Source organism: Arvicanthis niloticus, chromosome 27 (genome assembly GCF_011762505.2).
Source record: "Arvicanthis niloticus isolate mArvNil1 chromosome 27, mArvNil1.pat.X, whole genome shotgun sequence".
Classification (NCBI taxonomy): domain Eukaryota; kingdom Metazoa; phylum Chordata; class Mammalia; order Rodentia; family Muridae; genus Arvicanthis; species Arvicanthis niloticus.
In genome coordinates, this window is record NC_133435.1 from 11011795 (window position 1) to 11034317 (window position 22523).

At 40.0% G+C, this 22523-nt stretch overlaps 1 protein-coding gene across 2 annotated transcripts in view; it reads right to left on the bottom strand.

The window, feature by feature from the left end:
- Positions 1–22523, bottom strand: part of Pdgfd (platelet derived growth factor D) — a 209330-nt gene that overhangs the window by 16511 nt on the left and 170296 nt on the right. For both annotated transcript variants that reach the window (XM_076926146.1, XM_076926147.1), the window contains exons 4-6: positions 17989–18051; positions 13209–13407; positions 501–715 (exon numbers count right to left, since the gene is read on the bottom strand). In XM_076926146.1, coding sequence (XP_076782261.1) covers positions 501–715; positions 13209–13407; positions 17989–18051 — 477 coding nt within the window. The remainder of the gene's footprint in view (positions 1–500; positions 716–13208; positions 13408–17988; positions 18052–22523) is intronic.

Genomic DNA, 22523 nt, shown 5'->3' on the forward strand with positions numbered 1-22523 from the left:
AGGCAGAGGACACGAGAGGTCCTCCTCCATCATCTACATGTAGATGTACACAGGCACATAAAACACACACACACACACACACACACACACACACACACACACACACACAAATAAATGAATAAATTATACTAAATAAAAAAATGAATATTTTTTTTTAATTTTGTAGGTTTTCTGATTCATGTTCTTTTCTAGGATTCCTCCCATTCCTCTTCAACACAGAGTGTACAATGAGAAAAATCCAATTTCCTGTGTTTGTGGCCAGCAAGTGCTCTTATCCACTGAACTATCTCTCTAGCCCATTGACCAGCCATGTTAAGTGGCATCATCTACTAGGACCCCGCAGATTGGCATAGCTGATGCAGACAGGATAGATGATGCAGACAGGATAGATGATGCAGATAGAATAGATGATGCAGACAAGATAGATGATGCAGATGGGATAGGGGATGCAGATGGAATAGCTGCATATGTGCACTGGCCTGACATTGCTGATGCTGTACCTCGTGATACTTCTTCACTGTCTTCCCTGAGCTGCACGTGCAGGACTTCCAGTTGACAGTTCCACAACCGCAGTTGCCACCACAGCGCTGTACGAGGAGGCATCGTGGGAAGAAGACTGCATTGGTCAGCTTCAGTTCCTCTCTGAGATTCACTGAGTGATTTCTGGGAGTGCAACTGTAACGCTTGACATCATCATTGAGCCTGTCCAGGTCCACTGTAGGCAAACACACACAGGCAGTGCATGAGCAGAGATGACAATAAGCAAAGATTCTGATCAGAGACAAGCCTCAAGTGGGGGTTCAACTTGTCCCTGGTATCTTACTATGGACCGATATAGTTGGAAAGATCCAATTTTTCTTTTGATTCTATATGACCTTCAAAATGACAACAAATCATTAGCCGAAATTTGAATCTTGGTTCAAGTCCTACAACTTGTACATGCATGTTTTTGAGAGAGGGTTCACATAGTCTAGGCTTGAGCTATACTTGCTATAAACTTTGAACTCCTGATGTGGCCCCCCCACACACACACACACACTTCAGAGTAGTGTGACTATAAGCCTGTGCCACCAGGTCTTGCCCTGGCATCTTAAAACACGATGCAAAAACAACAAGCAAATACAAAATGGCTGAGAGATAAGAAAAAAAAACAGTTGGCAGCTGTAAATAATTGCTTTTATATTTATCTTAAAGAAAAAATTAACAGCCTCAGTCACTTTGTGGTTCTACACATTTTAAGTCGCAGCCATTGCTTAAACATAATTTGAGTTTTATACAGGTAACAGTAGGAGAGTTGCAGTAACATTAATGATTTCTGGCCCTGAAGTATTTACAAATAAGTGGTACAAAGAAACAGGTTTTAATTTTTATTTCAATCCCAAAGCCAATCAAAGCACTAGTGAGAACTGTACTGTAGGACAACCAAGGTTGCATGTGTGCATGTGTCCCAGGTGGGGAGAGCAAGGTGCATGTATGTGCATCGAGTCCTAGGTGGCAGTAGTGTCTTGTTTCAATGAGGATGTGGCTTTATCTTATGCCTGTCTCCTTTCTGAGAAAATTTGTTTAACAGCTCAGAGCCTCTCCTTCCTCCTGTAAAACATTTAAATATTTAAAAGGTTGAATAGACTGAACCTGTTATGTGGTGAATGCTGCCTAATATTCTTTATTTTAATTCACTTGATTTTTATGTTTCCCCCCTTTAAAAGTCAATGGTTAAAATAAGGGAAGAAAAATGCCAGTTTTTCTCCTCCATTTCTCTCTTTTGAACATTTCTCTATATAATGATTATTGAGGAGCATACTAAATGAGGATTAATATGAATTAAGACTATTATACTAAACTTTCAAATCTAAGTCTTTGTGATGGTTAGTGTTGCCAGCAGACAGGTTTCCAGGCACACACGGAGGGTTAATTGATTGGGTAATACCCATTTTAAATGTGGGTGGCAATACGCTTTGAACAGGGATTCTAGACAGCATAAAATAAAAAAATGTGACGTGAGCATTAGCATCCACTGCTTGTTCATTCTGTCTGTGGATGCAGTGTGAGCAGCCGCCGCCTCAAGCTCCTACAGCCGTGACTTCTGCACAGTGATGGACTGCAACTCCCAACAGTGAGCCAAAACACAGCCTTCTTTCCTGAGGTGCTTGCGTTGAGGTACTCTAGTTATTGCAGCAATGGAAAAGAAACTAAGACAATCATAATCATTTATTTGCATAATTATTGCAGAATTTACAGTTTAAAGAGTATTCTCAAAATCTATGTCTGAATTTTCTGATTGATGTACACCCAAGTCACTTATTGCATCCCCACAGCTAGAAGAAAATCTTGCCACCCACTCTGCACCAGCCAAGTCACCTTAGAAGTGTCACAGATGTCAAGCAGGCAATGCCACTCTCACCTGCATGCTAGTTCCTGTAAATATCTTAGTCTGAACTCAAAACTGTTTGAGGAGCAGGAAGGAGGAATTCCTGCAGCACAGATCAAAAGCCAAGGATGATAGCACAATGTTTCTGAGAGAAAGAAAAGTGAGAGAAGTCACAGATATGGGCCAAGAATCCATTAAGTCAATGCAGTCAGAAAACTTCTCCGAGAGTAAGAGAGAATAGCCATATGGCCAGGTGACCCATGAATGGGAGTTAAATGGCATCTGGATTGATGTGCTGTCTGAGTGTCTTTTCATATAGGCAGCTGTGCTTTGAATCTCAGGGGCAGTGGTGTATTCCTGTTATGTGCTGAGCCCAGGACACTGTGGGGACTCAATAAATGCTAAATAATCACTGTGCATAATTTATTGCCGTTTTTTCTTCCTTTGTAAAAACACGTCATAAGTTTAGCTATAATCAATTCAGCTTTAAATTGAATGAACTCTGTCTTGGGAAAGGAACCATTTTTATTGCTGCTAAAGCCCTGCCAACAACTGCAAGCAAAGCAGGAAGGATTGCATAAACGGATTAAGAAGTGCAGCAGTCAGCAATTACAAGTGTCACCTTGAGATAAATACCCATGCTGGCTCATGCATTACCGGGCTGGTCGACCAGGCTGAGGTAGAGGGCCAAATCTGCTGCCAGTGATAATGACAATGCATTTGTCCAGTAGAAGAATAAACAGATGCAGTTAACATGGTGGGGGTGGGGTAGGTCATAATGCCTGTGAAGGCAAAGACAGGGCAAATCAGCACCAAGCTGTTTCCTTACTGCAGCCTTTTGCTATTTGTTCCCCATCTTTTTAAAAACTGAGAATAATAAAGGTGAAGAGAAAATGTCAAGCTGCAGTGAATGCCCTTGCTTCTTGTCATCTGTAGCCTCTTTCCTAACACACAGAAATGGAGAAACCCACAGGTGGAAAGAAGAAAACCAACATCACTGGACCTGTATCAGGCATTCTTAAAGGATGCTGAGCCAAAGTTAGGATAGTGAATGGTTGTTACACCTCCACATGCAGAGGTAGCTATAGCAGCATGCCTTCTCCATGGGAATACAGCAAAATGACAAGGTTCCTTCAGCAATCTAGGTAAAACACACAAGTTTTGTTCCCTTTGAAGGACCGCCTCACGGTGAAGCAATGTCTTTACTGCCAAACACTGCTCATTTCCATTTTTCACAGGGAAAGGTTTACAAGGCTGTCAGTTTAATGCATGCAGTCATTGGTGTGACTGATGTAGTACCCAGCAGCTCTCAAAAAGGGACAAGGAAGTAGGCTTTAGGCAGGAATCTGATATTAGGCTAGAACAAAGATGTAATTTCAGGCAGAAACCTAAATCTTAGGCTAGAACAAAGAAGGAAATTCAGGCAGGAATCTAAATATTAGGCTAGAACAAAGAAATAATTTCAGGCAGGAATCTAAATCTTAGGCTAAAACAAGGAAGTAGGCTTCAGACATAAAAATGACTTTGGGCTAGGACCGGGAAGTAGGCTCAGATATTTTGGTCATCCTGATAAACCCTTAGAAAGAGTGACCACAGGAGTGTTCTCATAATTGAGTTTAATGCCTTGATTGTTCTTTGATTATTTGTGTTTATTGTCTTGTTTTTTCCTTGACTATTTGCATCTGTTGTATTGTTAGTTCCTCAACCTAGAACTGACCTTAATACCTGCATGTGATTAAAATGGTATAAAAGCAAAAAGAAGGAGGGGGGATGGGATAGGGGTTTCTAGGGAGGGGAAATGGGGAAAAGGGGATGACATCTGAAATGTAAATAAATAAAATATCCAATAAAAAAAAGGGGGGACAGAGACCTCAGAAGTACTCAGTTTAGAACTAGAATGAATGGATTCTTCTGACTGGATGCAAATAACATGAAAACTCAATAGCAGGCATTCTGCACCAGGCATCAAGTTTCCAGTCACAGAGAACTGACAACAAAATAGCTTCAGTGGAAGGAGCTCTCCAGCTCTCCAATGGGAGCCTCCCTGGGGAATTGGGAGAAGGGGCTGCCCTTCCTTTGTGTTTTCCATCTCTGTGGCTGAACAGCAAGGATGTCCAAAGGTTAGGTCAAAGACTCATTACTTTCATCTAATTTTCTTTATTTCACCTGAGTGGACATGGTATGATAATGCCAATTTTGCTTTCCTTTCCAAATTACTCTAGATTTTTTTTTTTAAATAGCTCTTTGATATCAGTGAAGAGTTGGGAGTTCTGCACTGACAACTTTCTAGAAATGTTAAGTAGGTTCCATGATGCAAATATTTTTTCAGGATACAGAGATTCATAGTAGAATTCTGTCCCATGGGCTAGAAAGTATCTTCCTGTTTTAGATGGAGCCTTGAAGTGTAACCCAGGTACAGGTTACCTGGACTATGGGAAGAATTGTATTTTTACGCTAGAATGGAGATAAGTACATCCACGTGTGTCCAATTTCTAATAGATAAGGTCTTAGATGTAGGAGAAAAGCCAGGCCTGTCTTCTTGTCCCTATTAGATTACTAGTAACAGGAACTGTATTAGGTTTTCATATACGACTGCCTGAAATCTTTATATTAACTATGTACAAATACAAGTTTATTTTCACATGGAGAAAACAGAATCTTTGAAAAATTAAAAAAAAAAGATAAAACCTAAAACCAACCATCTCTAATTTCTCTTCCAGTGATCTAAAGGTTTATGGAAGCAGACTAATAATCATCATCATTATTTTTCCACTCCTACAATGTGGGTTCTAGTGGGAGAAGCAAATACAACTCCTTTAAAACATTCTCCTAAAACCACATTTGCCAGCAGAAGCAAGGTGGATCCAAAGAAAAGACAACCGTGTGTGTGTGCCAGACTTTTTTTTTATTTTTTTGCTAAGAATTGTTATTCAGTAACAAACTACTCCATGAATGAATCAAATAAACCACTCAGATTCTTTTGAGCATAATCTTTCCAAGAATACACAGAGGAAAACTAACTCATATCTTATTAATGTTTCTTACGCTAGAAAACTCTTATCTCTAACTTAACCTAGAATGTGTTATGGAAGGCTCAGGCAGAGCCGAGAAATCAGCACTGTAGAATGGAGATAGCTCACTGCATGGGCATGACACATGGCACAGAGCATGGCTTCTAGCAAGATGCCTCTAAGATGTCTATCCTGAGGTGTGTAAGGGGGACGATTGCAGGAAACCTGTTAGTAAAAGGGTTAATCAGGTGATATTGGTGTTGTGCTATAGAGTCATAGCACTGGGCCAATTGTGGAAGGTGAAAGGAATAAATGAATGATTGTATTTTTATAACAGACAATGAGGAGCTCTTAGCCCTTTTTGAAGGTTCATAAATTCCCCAGGAGGAATCTCACTACTTTATGTGTTTTACAATCTCACTGTGAATTTTCAGATCCCCTCTTCTATAAACCATGGCCTAATTGTGGAAACTATTTTTATAGAGCAATCAAAAATTGGGGGAAAAACCTTCAGCTATTTAATAATTTTTATAAGAAATTAGGATATTTTAAATTTAAAACCACCGAATACTTTAAATTTCATAATTCCTTTTGTAGGCTGAATTTCTTAAAAGTAGAAACATTTGCCATATTTATCTATAAAAATTAACTTACTATGTCACAATGAAATGTCATCAACTGGGGCTGGAGAGATGGCTCAGTGGTTAAGAGCATTGGCTGCTCTTCTACAGGTTATGAGTTCAATTCCCAGCAACTACATGGTGGCTCACAACCGTCTAATTGGATCCAATGCCCTCTTCTGGTGTGTGAGTAACAGTGTGTTCATATACATAAATAAAATAAATCTTTTTTTAAAATGTCATCAGCCAAAGGCTGATTTCTAAGGTTCAAAAACATTACAAAGCAATGTGGCAATGGGAATTTACTGAGCCCCCACATCACGTAGGAAATGTGTTCTTGTACACAATCAAATTGGTTTCCACAATAAATCTTTACTTTGGATATTGCTATCTTCATCTTTTAGTTGTGGAGAGACTCAGATACCAAGGGATTGAGTAACTTGTCTAAAACTAGTAAATGCTCATCCAAGATTTATTTATTTATTTATTTATTTATTTATTTATTGGAAATAATCGTAGGTAACTATGTCTGAAAGGCATTGAATTAAACTTGAAGAATATCGAGACCATTATTGGGTAAGTCTCTGTCGCTGGCAATACTACCTAAGGGTATGTATGCAGCCCATTCATGATGTGAAAATTAGGAAAACAAGTGAACGGATGCTTATCAATCAGGCATGTTTAAAAAGAAAATTTCTCTTTCCCCTAAGCCTATGATTTTAAGCTTTAAAGACCAATGGATTCCTCATAGCCTTGTAGCCAGCAAAGCCAGTTCATGACATGCCTGTCTACTTAGACAATGTCAGTGAACCTTTTTGAACTTGTTTCTCTTTCTGCAAAAAAAAAAAAAAAAAAAAAAAAAAATGGGAATAATGATACTCTCATGCCATGCATTTATTTAACTTGAATGAATTTAGAGTGTTTGAAGTCCAGGTCTAATTCTCAGCACTCAATAGGTCTGACCCACATTAATGTTGCAGACAAATGAGGTCAGGTTGAATACAAAATCACCTACTGTCAGTAGTAGCTGAGGAGAGGTCATGGTCACCTTCATCTACATATCAGAGGGGTGATGTCCAAGTGTGTTCAGTTTGATTCATGTGACTTATGTTGTTCTCTCAAGTAAAGGCACTCAATGAGTCAGGCATCCCCATACTGGCAATTCCTAAAGCCATATATGTTTTTATATAGGAACATGTTTCCTGAATCTTAGTGGTGCAGAGAGAAAAAAGATTCTATGCCTGAGAGGTTACGAAAGAAGTAAAGTTTGAGAGAGATAGTTCTAGAAAGTTCATGGGTAGGCAATACCCTAATAAGCTTGGTACTTGGCAAATCTTGTATATTCTTTCAGAGAGTGCAGAAAAGACATAGTGTGCTTGCAGACTGCATGAGCCTCTCTAGACACCACATGACCTCTCTAGACACTGCATGACCTCAGAGTCTTACAGGAAAGAGAATGGAGTTCGGAGAAAAATTGACTCTGCACACAGACCTTCAAGCAATTAAAATAAACACCAAATTCCATTTGTGGACTTGTGACCAGGTGCTGAATATTCTGGTTTATCTATACATGGTTTTGCAAAGTGTAGAAATGAACACAGCCATTTTACAAAACGTGCAATTCCTCCAATGTTATGTTTTCTCTAAAGCTACTGTTTTAGGATTTGAGTCCAAATTGTATGACAGGTTTTCTGAACTCCAAAGTCCTTTTATTTTCAATCCATAGCATTCTTTTTTATGCTCTGTTTTGGGAGTGAGTGTTTTAGATTGGTTCTAATGCTATTTATGTTAATTTGGCTCCCAAAATTACACGTTTCCACCTGTACAACTCTGAGGGTTCCCACGCCCAGTTGGCCTTGATTGGTGAAATATAGTTGACAGTGTCTGATGGCTGGGCAAAGAGACAGAGGCAAGACTTATATTTCCCAGGCAAGGGACCATGAGAAGGAGGTTAGAATCTCCATGACAGGTGAGCAGAAAGATCAAGCCTGAAAGATGCAGGAGAGAAAACATACAACATGTGAGAATCTGGATAGAATGACCCCAGTGGGCACTTCCCCCATTGGGTCTGGGGTACCAGAGATGGAATATGGATTGGAAAGTAGTAGTTCAGGAATATTGGAGGGGACAATGTACTAGATGAGGCGAGGCTTGGAAATGCCCAACCATTGAGCTGTTTAAGGCATATTAAAAATAAGGCTGCATGTGTGCGTGTTTCTTTCGGGAATCCGAAACATTTAGGCAGATGTAGAAGAGGCATGAGCACCTGCTGGGGAGTTTAGAGCAGCTAAACTCACTACCTCTACAATTGGCGGTAAACACTTTTAACACTGTGAAAACTTTAATCTGATGTTTACCATGTTTCAGGAAAAGCAATGAAGCTGATCATGTTTTAGTGATTTGTTAGAAAAGGAGGTCTACTGTGGTAATGGTGTTTGCAGTGCCTTTGAGCATCTGACTTATAGAGAGGGCTACAGGAACTACAATCTCAAGCCTGCCTGACCAGTGCTTACTGGTGTCAGTCAAGGGCTTTATTTACTTATTTATTTACTTACTTTTTATTGGATTTTTTTTATTTATTTACATTTCAGATGCTATCGCCTTTCCCCATTTTCCCTCCCAAGAAACCCCCTACTCCATCTCCTCTCCTCCAGTCAAGGGCTTTATAAAAATACTTTCACCCAGGGATTAAATAAGCATCTAAAGAAAGCTATAAGCACTTGGATTTTCAAATATTTACTACCCTCGTACCTTTAGAAACTTCTTGATATGACATATTTATTATATTCACTTAGTTTCTTGTGCCTATCACTTACATTAGTATACAAATTATAATGAAATGTTTTAGGTATTAGAGCAAAATGTCATAAATAAAATGAAGAGAATTGATATTAGCTCCTAAGACACTGGTTAGGAATGATCCCAGAGACACAACAACTAACCAGTTGGGGTCTGTGAAAGTTATATATGTTTTATTGTATTGTTTTTGATAACCGAATACCAAGACAGTTGCTTCATTTAATGTCAAAATACTGACAGGGAGCAATACAAAGCAACCTTAGTATGAGTATACAAAGTTGGGAAATTTTTTGGAGAGGAACGTACTTTATAAATAATTCATAACTGTTTATTTGGAATATGCCAACACATTTGCCAATATCTTATACCATCTCACCCCCCTCCCGCTGTCTCTCCATTTCTCCTCTTTCTCTCTTGTGCGTTCCTGTGTTGCTAGAGACTGAGCCCAAGTCCTTGCACAGTCTAGGCAAGTGTGCTAAGCACTGATAACTTACCTAACCCATCAAGCTAGACTATGTCTTCTGCATGGTTAGTTAACTCTCTTTCAGTCCCAGCCCACTTATTCCTTTGAGTCTTCCTCAGCATCTCACCCCAGCATCTCTCTGTAATCCCTCTCAGCGCCTTTCTTTATTGTATTCTGAGATCAGTTATCTGCTGGTTTAATTTGTCTCACTGCCTGTCCCCCTCACCCCATTTCCCAGGCAAATACACCTTTAACTCTCTCAATATTTCCCAGAATCTTTTCTCTTTTTTGCCAAATGTCCCACCTCCTATTTCTTGTCTCAGATAATTGGCCACTGGCATTTTTATTGACAGGAGATGCTTACAAGAGATTCTACAGGTTCCGATTGACTACTATGTGAGTTTATTTTGTTTCAGAGGCTTCTTTGTTACACTCTATTACATTATATGTTTTCTTTATTCATATTCTGGTTTCCTAGACTTGTCCTCCCTAGAACCATGGAAAATACCACTTTTTGATGCCTGTGGAAACCAGAAGATAAGATGCTCAGTGAATTATTACATAAAAATTACTGAGACCGATGGCACAATCCTATTTCCCAGGTTCAGAGGTGCTGAAACAGGAGCATTGTAATGTCAAGGCTTTCCTGGGCTGAGAAGTGACATTAAGGCTACCCAGGGGAATTCCATGAGCTCTTGCTTCAAAAGGAAGAGTGCTTGCCCAGCACTGACAAGTCCCAGCCATAGCCACTACTAACTTGAAACAAAAAGAAATTCTAGTTCTTTTCCCGTACAATATCATTAACATTTTACTATGGGGGGGAGGGGGAAGATATTTTGGTTTTATCTCAAAGAAAGGGATCTCCTTTTCTGTATTTACTCTTTATTCACGGTTCCCCTCCTCAGCCTCTAGAATGTAGCCCCAGGTTTATATTTCCAAGTTCTAAAGGCAGAAAATACCAGCCGAAATACTAAACTGAACTTCCTTTTCTCTGTGATCCAAGCAGGTGGTTCAGCCTCAGTGGGATGACAAACAGTTAGACCAGCACATTTATTCAGTATGAGACAGTAGTGACTTGGCAGGGTTAAATGAAAGGTATGAGTCACTCTGCCTTCAGGCTGTTTTATACATGAGACTAGGATATGGAACCAGAACCAACAGGGGAGAGAAAAATGCTGTTTACTTTGTCACAAACATCAAGTAGAACACTGCCTCAAATGCTCTGGCAAGGTTAGTTATTTCTGTAACCAAAGGAGTTCTTTACAAACCGACACTCTTGTCTATGGAGAAGATTTTTATAGATTTTTTAAATACATTGGGCTGAAAGGAAGAGAAGACCTCAAGGGCAGAACACTAGTTAGGTTCCTAGTTCAATTCTCAGCACTTCAAAAATTAAATATCTAAACATATAAAATGAATATTAGACATATGATGTGAATGTTCTCTTCGTGTTGGCTTTGAGGATACTTCAAAGCAATAATGTCCTCTGTCCTTGAAGAATCTGAGTCAATATGTCTGAGGTGAGGCTATGATGCTGCATTTCATAATGCACCCAATAAAATTATTGATTCAGCTAAAGTAGAATCCATGCAAGATTCCAGAATTGGTTACTCCCTTAAAAAAGTTTTTCTGTGTTTGCTGTTATGTGCCTCAAGTACTCCTAACTCTGGGAAATCAGGGACCAAATGAGAGACAAGATACGTTCACCATGGAATTGGACATATTTTTCAGAACCAGCAGTTAGTTAGAGCTAGTTAAACAATCTCGAACATGTGACATGCAGTTAGGGCTCTAGAGGGCTCCCTGAATAGCCTTCACAAACAGTCATATACACCTTACCAATAGGAACCACAGACACAAAAATGTTAGCAATTTAAGAAAGAAAAATCACAAAACTTCATATGCTTTGGATTTAAATTCCAATCTCCTGTTTTAGTGGTTCCAGAAAAGACGCACCAAGAAGCAAGGCCCTGCAGATGCTGCTGGTACTGAGACACTTTTGGGCAAAGTCAGGCATCTTTGATTCTGTGTCTGATGCCAGGTGTAAAATGTTTTCTGCTAGGTCTATTCTACCTCCCTTCAGGTTGACCTACTGGAGACATAAATACAGCAATGTCTTAAATAAAACCGATGCCATCTTTGAAATGAGCCCTGAGGACATTCCTTTCCAGTGACACAGAACTGTACACGGTGCATCCAGGTAACACCTGGCTCCCTGCACCTCTTTCGTCCCTCCTGCACTGTGAGTGCTAAATATATAAAATTTATGACCTAAGCCAGGAGCAGAAAGCACTGACAGAAGTTTAGTAATTAGTCATTCAGGTTCAACATTGCTGTGGTTGTGTTGGAGCAGCCTGGGCTCAGAGCCTGGAAATACCCTTGACATTACACAGTGAGAAACAGGCCATGTCTTAGCTGAACACCTTCAGAGCCATGCGGCAGAAACCCTATGAGACTTGTTAGCAAAACCTAGTAACAAATCCTATCTAAGCAGGAGTTTGACCATGTTATTTTTGCACTGGGGTTTCACACATTTTTCTCTAAGATTATGTACATTAGCCACATGGTAAGTATCCCATATTACTAAGTTTTGAAGCTTTAGAATTATTATTTTTACTAAAATGTTTGTCTAAGCATTCCTTTCCCTTGTCCTTTTGTTATATTTACCCCAAACTTACAATAAAATATGCTCAGATATGTCTTTAAATTATCCTGTGATTCATCGTCTTTTGTGACACTTACCTCCTAAGCCTGCCAGTCACCCATCTGCCTAGTACTTAGTAGATATGATGAGAATGAACAGTGTCAGTTGAATGGATGAGACTGCCAATAATTATATTAAGTAAATTTCAGAATGCAAATTCCACCTCTTTTTTTTTTTTTTCATTTCTGCTTCTTGATCTCATACAGACACTTAAGATCATATAAACAGGAAACATGACAGTAGAAGCAATTGTCAGAGGAACAAAGAGAACCAATTGGTGGCATAAGTATAAGACGGGGAGGGTGGGGATAGGAGGGTATGCTCAAAATGCAGTGTATGTTGAAGCAAGCCAACCCTGAATGCACAGAATTGAACTGGCCCACAGAGCATTGGCTGTCCACAGCAGCTCCCTGGCCCAACAGTGGCAGTCCTGAACAAAGTCAACACTGACAACTGCCAGAAAAGCCCAGCAGTTGATCACATGGACAAAACTAGTATGAACCAAAGACCAGAAAGCTCAGTTTGTTTCCACTGTCGCCTAGTCACGCAGTCTCTGGCATGTGATTCATACATAGTTTCTGACTTTGGTTTCTTCCGCTATAAAACCAGGGTTTACCTGCCAAGATATAGAAAGCTATCCTAGACATATTACTTTCTATTTCTGTTGTATGTTACATATGAGAGCTTTTGTGCATGTGCATCTGTGTACGCTGACATATATGAATGTGCACATGGAGGTCAGAGATTGATGCCAGATATCTATCTTACTCAATCGATTTCTATCTCATTTTTTAGTTTAAATTTTTTTGAGATGGAGTTTCTTACCACTCTTGGGGAACCACTGAATTGGCCATACCTGCTGACAAGTGATCCTCTGGTTCATGATTCCCCAGCATTGGGACTGAAGGTGTGTGCTTTCATGTCTGGCTTTTTACCTAGGTGGTCACTGTCCATACTCAGGTCCTGATGTTTGTGGAGCAAGTTTTTACCAACTGAGCCATTTTTCTAGGCCACAGATACTTTCTATAAGATCTCTAAACTATAGTATATTGTTTATAGTCATATACACAGCAGAGCAGTTTGGACAAAACACAAACTTCATTTGAAAGTGACATACAAATATGATAATGAGCTGGCAGTACATGTAAGACATGACTAATTCAAGGAGATTACACCACAGATACTTATTCTTACTGCAAATTTTTACTTTCTGATGAAGAACATTCAAGACTCTGTTTCTTACCTTTGGACTTCCGGTCATGGTATGACCTGCCTCTATAATGAGGGGTGTCCAGATACAAATTCTCCAGATCATCTTGCCAAGACGCTGGATTGAAGTACTTAAGCAGATCTTCTACGGTATCGAATTCAGCGATAGTTTTGTCCAGGGCATCGGCAGTGAGAGTGGGGTCCGTTACTGATGGAGAGTGATAGGACACCCCCTAAGAGTGAATACAGCTCAGTGTATTTTCAAAGGGTCCATTGCTGTGAAATATAACAATCATACAACCATACACAAGGAACACAGATGGGTTTCGGAGGATGGCACATCATCGAGATGTCACAACGTGGCAGTCTGGCACTGAATTGTCATATTATTAAACGGTGTATAACTTTAATGCACAACATAGCATATGATTTTATTAAAGTCAAAGCCAACAAGACCCTGCAACTTTCAATTTACCTTAGCTTCGATAATATCAAAAGATACAGGAAAAGTAGGAATATAAGAGTTGACATCTGATTTCTTGGTTCCTTGTCCCAAATCTGTCATATATCAACTAATAATAGTGAGAATTACAACTCTGATCTCCTCTCAAGTAATTTCTGATGATATAATGTTAGGTTTCTGTGCGCCCCCTTCCATGTTACTCCCATTGTAGATGCTGTGTGAGGTGGAGCTCTGCAGACATTCTGATAAAATCTGGCACTTTAACCAATGTATTTACCGACAACAAGGATAATTAGCCTGGAAATGGGCTCTCTTAACTTAAGAGTGCAAGGTTCACATGGGGAACATCTTAAAAATAAAAATGAAAATAAAAATACTGCTACAGCTTAGCATTAATTCCACTTGTCATTTAGAGTCTCAGAATATTGTTGAAATGAGGAACCCAGTGCCATTGAAAGGCCAGAACAGGATTATATATTTTGCCATGGAAATAAAACATTCTCATGTAAAATGTCTAAGCACTTACTCCACTAACCTTTGTACAATCGCGAAGTAAATGAGCCACGAGTCAAGCATCTCTGTGAAAATTCATGACCCATTAACAGGAAACTAGAGAGAGCACAGCCTCAAATGATCATCTAAACATCCTTAAAGACACTATCAAACAAATAGTATCTTCCCTTGGGTAAAAATTTCCTTTCACTAAAGAAGAGTGGAAATTAATGAAAACTTGCCTTCTTAAACCTGAACTGCAGTTACAGTATTATAGAAATACTACATGCTACAGAGATCCCAACGGCAAACTAATGCTCCCACTTTCCTGCTGTTGTGCCCCTGTACACCACTACTGTTCATTGGTCTGTGGATGACTCTACCATGCCTTCCTTGTAGATGACCGCACCCAACTTGGTAAAATAATTGAGTCCAATAAAATCATCTGCCATTGGTGGAGCATAGACACAGTTTCATTTATGCTTTCTAGGAGAATGGGAATGGATGTGGGAGTTAGAGAGTGTGTTGGGGATGGAAGAAAAATTGATGACTTTTTCACTTTTAGTTAGCCCTGTCAAAATAAGCACACATCTTCTTTCTCTCCCCACCACGGTGAGTTCATCACTAGTGTTTGAAGCCACTTGCCACTTGGGTATATACAAGCAATTGTTTTTCCAGTCTTTTAGTATTTGTCATGCATGACTTAAAGAGGGACTTGTTAACTTCTGAGCCAGGATAAAGAAACTCTCTGCACTCATCTTGCTGGTGATAATACAACTCCATCCAGGTGTTGGCATGCTGGATTGGTCAGCTCTTTTTTTTTTTAAATAAGTCTTTTATATTTATTTATTATTTTATGAATATGAGTGTTTGCATTGTATGCATATATGTATGTGTACCACATACATGTCTGGTGTCTACAGAGGTCAAAGAAGGTGCCAGATTTTCTGGAATTGGAGCTATGGAGCATTGTAAACTATCACAGTGTGTACAGGGAAGTAAACCTGAGATCTCTGCCTGAGCAGTAATTGCTCTTAAATACTGAACTGTCTAGCTCTTGTTTCTTCAGTGTGTGTGTGTGTGTGTGTGTGTGTGTGTGTGTGACATGAGCTGAACTCTGGTGGACACACATGCTTATGTCTTCCACATCTCTCTTGACACTTACATAACATGAATATATGCCTCTTACAAGTCACTACTGTAATTAAAATTCTCCACTGAACCTGTGTGGATAACTTATAATTAGTTCCTATATTTCTTCTATTCCCCACAGTTCCTAATCACTAAACAGTTAAGTTTATATCACTATGTAGGTCTGATAGCCTCCAAATCAAAACGACTTGACCAGTTATGAGATTGGCAGCATTGAAAAGCTTTGAAATAAAAGTAAGAACAGCAGTCAAGCCAATGACACACAAGCAAAAGCTTCTTGCTATAGCTCTGGGAAAGTAGCTACAAGAAGTATTCTCAGATGGCTCTCAACAATGCCTGGAGTGTCACTGTATACCCAGACATTACTACAAGAACAAGCTCTTAAGGGTTTCTCAGTCCCTGGAATAGAGGATGGGTGACATTCTCTTCTAACACTAACCTGAAGGGTAAATTCAAACCACAGGTAAAATTAAAACCAGTCCCTCTGTGTGAGGTTCATGGTTGTTTTCCAGGTTTCATGTAGGGCAGTTGGCAGACAAAGGAAGATAGTTAAGGACACACTTACGTGCCATTAAGTGAGCTAATAAGCCTATAAGAATATTTGTTTTTGAAGTAAGTATTTTAAAAATTTCTGAAAAAGAGCCACTTTGTGTACCTTCTTCAGCTACATCATGTGTTTGGTTGCATTGAGCTTTTGTTATATATTATAAAGTTAAATTAAAATGTTAATGTAAAATTTTAATTGAATTAAAATTACCACAAAACATGCCTACTGCATTAAAAAAACCCTATCAACTACTTTGAGTAAAACAAAATAGGGTTGACAACGAAATTGACAGTCGGTATAGTGATTCTTCACACTACTCTGAACAGATCTTAAAAACAAGAGCAGTTTTAAAACAGAGAGGAAGGGACAACAAAGGCGGGGGGGGGTAAAAGAGAGAAGTGAGGGCAAATACGAGCAAAGCATACAATGTGTATATAATATACATCCCTGATCCGCATCCTCTCTCTATGCTAATGGAAACAACCAAGAGAAAACTTGATTCACGTGCTCATCCAATATGGGTAAAGCCTCCGAACTTAAACCAGAGGTAAATGCGGAGCAGGGCTGAACTTTGCCAAATATTCCAAAGGGATAAGCCAACCTTCCTCTTGTTTAAAAGCCTGGATGATGCATAACTATGTAAACTGTTTGGCTCTGTACTTAGAGCAGGAATGATCAGACCACCCTGAACCACTATGAGTAAGATAGAAAAGAAGCTGAAGTGTTCCTCAGTCCTCAGCCCTGGTGTATATTATGTCATTAGCCACAGGACGATACCTGCCCTGCCCTTCTCCTGAGCCAGAGGACTATGTCAGTGCTGCCTGCTGAATTTTGATGTTTTGCATCTAACAGGGCTTGCATACACTGAACTAAGCACCAAGCATGTGAAGCCCAGCACATCACCACCAATCCTCAGTGCTCTTTCTACGTAGTCCCCTAATGTAATATTTGTTTGAACTTTTTGATAATTTCAAGTATGTATATAATGTGGTCTCATTGAGATTCTCTTGTATATTTACAAAGATAAAGTAGAAAGTTAATTTATCTTTCTATCTCTCGCTCTCTCCTGTCTTCTTCTATCCCTATTTCCCCAACACTTATCCTCTCATTTTCATAGGCTCTTAAAAAAAAAAAACAAAAACCAAAATGAAATACCCTCAATGCTGCCTGTACATGTTCAGGTGTAGAACAATCCACTCTATGAGTGCCTGTCATGGGCCTTGTCTCTGAAGAGAACTGACTCCTCAATTTCCAGAAGCCATCAATTGCTCCTTTGCTAGGGAGAGACTTCATGAGCTTCCCCACCATGGTGGGATTCTCTGTTCGTTGATCTTGTGCAGGTCATCTGTGTGTAATCACAGCTGCTGTGAGTTCATGTTTGTAATTAACTCCTCAAGTCTGGAATGTATGTTTTTTCTGCAGATGTCTATCTACCTCTGGCCCTTACAACCTCTTCACTTCCTCTTCTTCAGTGATCTCTGAGCCTTGGGGCAGAGGGTGTGACTATGAATTGATTGGCCACCCTGGGGGATCTCAAGGAGCACAGATTCCAGGCTTGCTGAAACCTTGCCACAGAAGGAATTAAAAACATTCCCTCAGTAAGAAAAAAAATAGCACCGGCTTAAAAACAGTAACACTGATTCAGCCCTGTGGCCCCACGTTAGAACCACAGACACTCGTTCACCACGCTTGAACCTGGCTAAGAACTTGCCTTTATTATCTTGTGTTTGATTACTGCATAAGTTCTACATGAAGGACTGGTGAAGACAAGCTCTGTGTTTTGCATGCAAAGCAGATAAGGTGACAGGATCCTGAGAAATGACTAAATTTGGGGGAAATAAAATGAGATGTGAACCATTTTACAGCCGCAGGGTAATACGCGTTCTGTTGCTAATCAGAATCCTGTGCATGGCTGATTTTTCACTTAAGTCATCATACTGTAAACAGGCAGATTTTCCCAGACTGGAAAGACCCTGGAAATTGCAAATGTTAAAGAGGAGCCAACCAGGAGTGTTCCTGAAAAAACCAGAGGAACTCAAACTGCCTGCAATTTGGCTTGCAGTCAAGCCTGGGTTCTTAATGCAGTTGAGGTCCCTCTGAGGCTGACCTAGGCTTGTCCAGCAGTTTTGTTCACTGGCAACAGAATAATAAATTACTCACAGAGAAAGAGCTTGTGACTGATTCCCAGTTGGTCTCTGAGGCTGCTTCAGGTTGGAAATCCTCCTGGAAAGTAAAGACATATCCATGAGTCAGTCACCACTCTGCTCAAGTCACTGTTCCCAGATGGCCGAATCTCAGCATTCCCCATCTTGTTTAAATACAGGACAACAGGAACAGGGCGACATTCTCAGCAAACAAGTCACCATTGCTACGAGGCCTCTGTACACAAGAAACCCTCTCACTCCAAACATGAACAACTGTGTTAGTATTTTCTTGTATATATGGGTGAAATAAAAAATGTAAAGACAGAAGGTCAAATTTAATTTGGCCATCTATTGGTGTGTGACCTCTGGTGACCTTCTCAGACTCCATTCCTTCTGTTTTTCATCTGTAATGGGCTGGGCTGTTTAAACTGCAAAGCTGTTTCATGAATTGAAAGTAGTAATTATGCAATTATAACTGGCATTTAATAAGTGCTTAATATAGAGAAAGAATAATTATTGTCATTATTGATATGCATTTGGTTTAAACAAGGTGCTAAATCAAGTTCAATGCTGCCTGCTGAGACAGTGCTCAACACCAGTGATTTTTTTCAAAGATTAACCTCAGAAGGCTGTCCCAGACTCCATTAATAAATGTCAGGAAGAAGGGCAAGGGTAAGAAAGACCATGACTGGGGGACTGGTAACAGACAGACAGTACAGTGCTGGTCTAAGAAAGTTATCTCCGACAAGTCTAAAGGATTTGTGATAGCCACTGACTCGCAGAAAGAATTATCCTGAAAGACAAAAGTATCTTTTCTTTACATGTTACTTTCACATTAACTAGTCTAGCACCAGTAAATTATACACACACACGCACACACACACACGCACACGCACATGCACACACACACACACACACACACACACAGGCACACGCACACACACAGAAAGAGAGAGACAAAGACACATACAGACACACATAGACACAGAGAAACACAGACATACTGACACACACACATACACACATGCATGCATGAACACACACACACACACACACACACACACACAAGCATGCATGCACAATGGGAAGGAGAAGTGAATTTACCATTTCTATATGGCGCAGGAAGCTTCTTGTATCTGCTAAAATAATTCGTCCTGGGAATTTCTCCCAGTCTGAGTTGAGATTGAAGTATCTTGTGATGATACAAAGACACATTCAGTGACTGAAGTCTGAAAGCTTGGTTGCCTCAGTAAGCTTACTGAATGAGAGCTGAGAGTCAGGTCTAATTTCCTTGCAACATGAGGGTCTGAAAGTGCATCTTTTGATTGGCAGTGATGACATTAGTTTACATATAAATATTGGCACTGAAGGAAATGTCAGCTGTCCACCTACAGAGAACTGAATCACACATGAGGGAGGAGAAAGCAACTGGCTATTGACTATTATTCTAAAGCAACGCCAGTGAATAAAGAGAAAGAAACAGCAAATATATGATCAGTGCATAGAGGAAGCAGAAAGGACCTGTTGTAGAATGAGGACCGGGCTTTTTATAGGAGCCTCTTGGAAGCAGACTAGCAGGTAGCGCTGGTGGACAGACAACAATTTGTGGGAAACATCCCTAGGTATGTGAATATGCTTTCATTACTTATAACCACCACCCTAAGCTGAGTCCTTAACAAAGAAATAAGTGTTACTCAAAGTTTTGAATACTGAAAAGTCCCAAATTGGGCAGTCCTGTTCATTAGCCCACTGGCAAGCGCCTAAGGTAGACACATCACAGTGACAGCCCATGTGAGAGGCAGAGATCATACAAGGAGACAGGAAGCCCAGAGGCTGGAGGACTACATTAATTAATACCCAGGCGGCCTTACCATTGCCCCCAGAGAACAAGCTGTTCACCACCCGAGCTCCTGAGCACACACTCAAGTCACAGTCAAGCCCGCAGTACCAGGGAGGATAATGCCATGAGCAATTTGCGGATCATACAGTTTTCATTTCAGCTGTTCATGTAACATCCGTTAATTACCTACCATGTTAGAGTGTAGTCTCTAAAACGAGGTCAAGCCATAAGTGAGTAAGACAGCATCCCATCCCTTAAGGAGTTTGAAATCATTAAACTCATCAGAGTTCTTTGATATCACTCTGGTCATATAACATAGAGCCAGACACCTGATCCTCAGATAGGATGAGAACATTTTCATGTCGAAAAGAAGGCTTTTTGATTAGAATCTTGTGTGGTAAGTAGCTTAGTTCCTATAGGAGATTAACAAGGTGTGCTGAACGTGGTATGTTTGAGGCACTTACACAACACATGTGTTAAAATAGTCAGTGGACGTTTTCTTGTAAACAATGGGATCTCATGACACAGACTTGAATTTGAGACACAGACCTGGGAATTTTCCACAAAGTTGATACCCAAATCAAGTGATGAATTGGATGAACAACGTGAAACCCAGAAAGGCTCTTTTGAGGTCTCAGAACTAGAAAGAGTTTAAAAGTTTTTCAGGCCAATTTTCTCATTGTTAACAGTTGACAAATAACAAATGAGTTATATATAACCCAATCTCAGGAGACACATGGCAAGCTCTGGGGTGTAGACACCTTTGGGTGGAGCTATAGTCATAAGTAGAAGATGTGACATGTTCTCTCTTGTCATCACAGCTGTCTTACAGAATTTAACACATTCCATGATTCCAGTTTCTCTCTCTCTCTCTCTCTCTCTCTCTCTCTCTCTCTCTCTCTCTCTCTCTCTCTCTCTCTCCTCCCTGCCTCTGTCTCTATCCCTCCCTACCTACATATGAGGTACTTTTTTGGGTAGGGAGAGATGGTTCAGTGGGTAAATCACCAGTGGGTAAATCACACACATGAAGGTCTGGGTTTGAGTTCACAGAACTCACAAAATACCAAGTACGGCAATGTGAGTTTAATTCCAGAGCTCCTATGGAGAGGTGAGAGGAGGAGGCAGGAGAATTCCATGGAAGCCCAAGGGCTAGGTAGCCTGGTATACTTATCACTGAACAAGAGACTGTCTATACCAAGGTGAAACACGAGGACTGATACCTAAGGTTGTTCTCTGATGTCCACGGATGTACAGTAACACTTGCTCAACTATACTCATACACATGGACACACAGAAGCAGACACCCACACATTTGCACACACAAGTATGCATACACACTTATCCTTGCACACAGAGATGGGAGGGAGAGATTGAGGGAGGGAGGGACAGAGAAAGAATATGTAAGAGGCCTTTTCAAAGTAAACATTTCATATATAAGTAACCAGACATATATTACTCAAAGAATTTTGAGCTTTTTCACTGTCTGGGTTACAGAATTCCAGTCAGAAACTTTAATAGTAACAAACGATAAATGAATTCGTTACATTCCAGATAAAATGTAACTTCATCTTCTCTTAGTTACACAAATATGTGTTGTTTAAAAGAAGCCAAGTTCTATGTTAAGCTTGTCATCATTTATAAGTGACACAGTTAAAATGAAAGCAAACTGCATCCTTTATGACACTGAGTTTCTGGCGCTGTGCTGTGGTGTGTGTGAGTGTGTGTGTATAGTGTGCTGTGTTGTGTGTGTGTGTGTGTAATATAATTTGTAGATACACATCCTGTGTGATAATTTTTCATCTCCTCGACTAACCTGGCTGATACTGCTGCTTGAGCAGTCGTGTTTCAGTGGCAACTAGCAAGATGCTGGAATTGCATCAAACCCTTCCAATCCTCTAATAAAGCTACTCAACGGCTGCTTTCTATGACATGTGGTGCCCATGTCCACAGTCTGTGAGAGCTCATTTCTTGTGCCCTCTCCCTAATTTGGTGTTCAGCATTTCCCACTGAGTCCATTATGTCCACAGTGGACTCCCTAGGCTCCTTCAGATAGCTTCCAACTTCTTTGCTCTTTCATTGTATGCTGTTGCCTCTGTCTGGACGCATTTCCATCAAATGTTCCTGGAGCTGGCTCCTCAACGGTTAGTTGTCTGCTAAAACATCCGATCTTTAGAGAATAGCATTGAGCATCTTGTTAAAGATATCCTCATTCTAGGTCACTCTCTGCTTGCCTTTGAGCTTATTCAATTTCATCAAAGCTGTTATGAATGTCTGGAATGATTGATGTTTCATTTTTTTTTTTTGCTGATGATGTAATTAACTACAATGGCAGAGATTATGTTTTTATTTTCTACTTGACCTCAAGTACTTAGCTGTGTCTTCAGGACACACTTTGTGTGGTAGCTACCTATATTCTATGACTTACATATCAGCATGATTAGTTTAGATGGCTTGTTTTTAAGCTCTAGGCTCACAGGAGACACACTCCCTTTTTATGAGTGCTCTTAGCAGAGCAGTGCTCTCACCATCACATGAAGTGATGCTAAAATAGAAAAAACAGTAAGTAATCAGGTGAACTGTGTCATAACATCCCAGTGTCTAAATAACTCTTTTCTGCTCTTTGTTAAAACACACTCAGGCAAACACTTTACAGCCATATCCCACCCCAGGACCGAGATAACGATTTCCTAACTCCAGGAATCCTGTGCATG